Here is a 3,559-nt window from a genome sequence, read left to right as displayed (position 1 = left end):
GCTTGTGCAGACAGCATCCACCAATACCGAAAATCGGCGGGACGCTCCACGAGCGTCCTTGACAAAATGCTGTTAATGAGCCGCTGCATGCTTCAAAGTGCAGCATGCAGCGCGATTCTACGGAATGGAACTGTGGGTCAGTAAAATGCGAAGCCACAGCTCTGGCTACTTTGCCAGAAGATCCCTCATATATTCACTTCAAACGTTTGTTGCCCCGGCATAGCTCCATTCATCGTCTCGCGGGCCCTCTAGTTAAGCGGCCCTGGGAGATCTGCGTGCAAGAGTAACACTTCAGGCACATGTACAGGCCACCACAGCATCGCTGCTGTTGGTGCTCGTGCTCAACTGCGGAGGGGAAGCGATCATTTCGGCGGATGCCTTCGCTTCCTGAGCCATTCAGAAAACGACGGATGTTCCTTTTCAAACCGTAGATGATCAGATCTCCACGTGCCCCACCAAATATCCTTGAAGATTAAGGGTGCATAGGGTGAGAAGAAAAGGATCCGCTTCAGATGTATAATCTCCTCAAGCTCCGGTCGGTTTCCTGTTTTGTAGATGGACATGGCAGCCAACATACGATTGGCGAGGTTTATATTTAACGTGGTACTGTCACGTTTGGCGCGGCGTGCTGGTTCGGGGTACCGATAGCTCGTATCGAAGCATTGGACAAATGCCTCCCACCAAGTGCAAGAAGAAGGCGACTGCCCTAGGACGTGCATTGCAGACACAATCGCGTCTAAAGCCAGAAACTGTTGCCCTATATTTGCGGCGCCATGCAAAGCGCGGCGCATCCGCTTGGCTGCCCGCGCACGAACGGCCGACGCAATCGCAAGCCTGTAGACATCCTCTGCAAGCACGACCGCATCCGCCTGGCTCAGCGTCTGCGACAAGAACATGCGGCGAAAAACAGCCAAAGCCTTGCGCACTGACGTGCCCTTGGTAACACGGAAATTCGAAGGCGACAGCGGAATGAGCGGCGGCACCACTCCCTCCTGCAAAACAGGCAGATTGACATATGGGTGCGTTCGGATCCACTCCGGGTTGAAGACAGCTGTTGCGGCTGGCGCTCCTGTTGCTGAAGAAATCTCGCTTGCACCATGTGCCCCTGGCGCTGTTGCAAGGGCCTTGCCTGTACCAGCTGCTGACGGTTCTAAGGAGCTCTGGCCTGCCCTTGCACCTTCTGCTTCTCCTGCAGACGCCTGGTATGCAGCGCTTGAGCAAGGCGCTGCCTGATCTAGAGATATCCCTTGAAGGGGAGATGTCTGGCTCTCTCTCCGTCCCTCAAGGGAAACGTCGACCGCAGGTATTACATCCACCCAGGAATCGGGATCGAGCGCCATATAAGGCTTCCGTGAAACCCTTGTACGGCGTCGTTCGTTTGAACTGCGCTGTGCACCAACCTGGCGCAGCAATGGTGCAGTTTGAGAGAACAAACCAACTGGCTGGGGCGCTGCCACTGCAGGATGGCGAGCTTCAACGGACTGAAAAGCTGCAACAAGGGGCTGGGAACTCGCAGATGCAGCCAGAGGAGTCCAAAAATCAGGTGAGGGAACCACAGAAAAAGATTGGGTGCCCGAAGAGAAAGGCTGAAAAGCTTCACCAAGAGGCTGGGGAGAGGACGACACAGTTTCAGGCGGTAGACCTCCAGGCTGAGGCTGTGAGTCCCTCAAGTCGGAACTCATGTGTAGGGGGCCTTGACCACCATACTGCTGGTCTGGTATGCCCACTGTCCACTGCGCAGACTGATATTGATCGTGTATAACCGAACTGGCAAGGGGAGGCGGCAAGGGGAGGGCATTTGCGTGGAGGGGTTGTTGGGCGTGTTGCATCTCGAAGGCCAGGCCTTCCAGAAACAACGTGTGGGCGATCCTTGCCACTTGTTCAGCTGCGCCCAACCCTTCAGGTTGATTGCTTTCTTCAGACACATTCAGTCCCAGGTCCGCCTCCAAAGCTGCACACTCTTCTACGAGCCGTGATATAGCACTGTCTCCTTGGCTACCTTCATCACTGTGCGACAGCCTACGAGTCGAAGTGCCTGCTGTTCGGTCGGTGGAGGCAGACGGGGAGGCTCTGCAAACTACTCGCAACACTGAGATGATTAGGGCAGGAATGAGCGTAGACAACAAAGCCCAGAAAATTCCACGGCGAAGCCATGATGCCGACCACTTTCTACCTTCTTTAACGTGCTTTTTCCTCCAGTATAGCTCGCTAGAGTCTCCAGTAGCTCCGTGTACAGCATCTTCCCATGCGTGGAGGTATGTTGCTGGTTGTATCGATCCAGGTCGCAGCGCTTCTAGTTGCATTTCTCCGTCCGGAGGGCTATCGCCGGTCATAACGATGGGTTTCATTTTGCATAAAAACAATTTGTCGAGCTGAAGAGAAATATGCATGACATTTTGCGCAGCCGTGGTGTCTGCGCTTCAACTGCTGGATAGTAGTCAGGTGACCATTGGAGGGGACGTCGCAGGTCGAAGTCAGCTCCCTATCTCCACTCTCGTCGGAGGCCTAAACAGTGTATAGATAAACAAAAAGTCAACGCAAGAGGTGGGAGCGCTATAACTAGGACCAGTTCCGGAACCTGCTTTTCTCTCCTCTTCGGGACACCACTCACAACGCTCAACAATCCTGTTCACGAGGACAAGAGTGAGGCAAAGCGGAGTTGATTTCTCCCCTCCTGTTTCCACAATTTGCTTTGTATGCAAAAGGATTCAATAATGTTGTAATAAGGCGCATTTCCGCTTCTCATTTGAGGATATCATCTATGCTGTGAGAGATGCATGGCGCCGATGCGCGGGGCTAGGCCACCGTCGGGAGCACGCTCCCCACATCTGCGCAGAAGCCAACGCCTTAACACAAATCTAAATTTAGCTTAGTAAGATTTAAGTTCTTTAATAATATGCTTGGGTTTCATGCAGGAGTTTCAGGTGGCCAGTTTTCTTCTGCCCTCTCGGCGTCGCTGCTTTGCTGCTGCAACTGCCGCGTCCCAGCCGTAGTTTGTGCCTTCTGCCCAAATGATAGAAACAGTAGATGCAGTTCCTCGAAAAGCCAGCATGAGAGTCTCAACCTTTCGATAAATATAAGTTTGGAGAGATTAAAAGCAGGGTAAATCATGGCGGTCCCGGATGAGGATCCGCGGCTTCAGGGTATACTCGTACCTCGTCCTCCAACCGAACAGAGGACCGTCAAGAGCTGCACCCCTGCGTAACTGATGCATGTGAAAAGCTCGAAGTTCATACAAAATGCCTCACGTAAGCAGCTACCTGCGTACAAGTCGCTACTGTACACGCAGGATGGGCTCCCGTCGACGGTGAGCATGTCTACGAGAACTGTGCACGCATGCACTGCGTCCATAGACTGCTTTGGCAGTTCACGTAGCTGGATGGAGTCCGAGAATGGGTAGATGGATTGTTTATAGTGCCGGGTTCATTGGATCCGTGCATGCGGCTGCCCAAGCGGTACACCGTAGCATCCCCAGAAAAACAGTGCTGTGCTTGTGCAGACAGCATCCACCAATACCGAAAATCGGCGGGACGCTCCACGAGCGTCCTTGACAAAATGC

General features: G+C 53.4%; 1 protein-coding gene across 1 annotated transcript; it reads right to left on the bottom strand.

Annotated features, from left to right (window-relative positions):
- Window positions 1–362: 362 nt before the first annotated feature.
- On the bottom strand, window positions 363–2,348 carry EMH_0082600 (uncharacterized protein; the record flags this gene model as incomplete). Its single annotated transcript, XM_038022814.1, has 1 exon — window positions 363–2,348. The coding sequence occupies one exon, from the start codon at window positions 2,346–2,348 to the stop codon at window positions 363–365; it is 1,986 nt and encodes a 661-aa protein (XP_037878668.1).
- Between the last annotated feature and the right edge of the window lie 1,211 nt (window positions 2,349–3,559).

This window comes from Eimeria mitis, genomic scaffold (assembly GCF_000499745.2).
Source record: "Eimeria mitis Houghton genomic scaffold, Emh_scaff5533, whole genome shotgun sequence".
In the NCBI taxonomy this organism is placed as follows: Eukaryota; Apicomplexa; class Conoidasida; order Eucoccidiorida; family Eimeriidae; genus Eimeria; species Eimeria mitis.
This window is presented reverse-complemented; position numbering and strand designations above follow the sequence as displayed.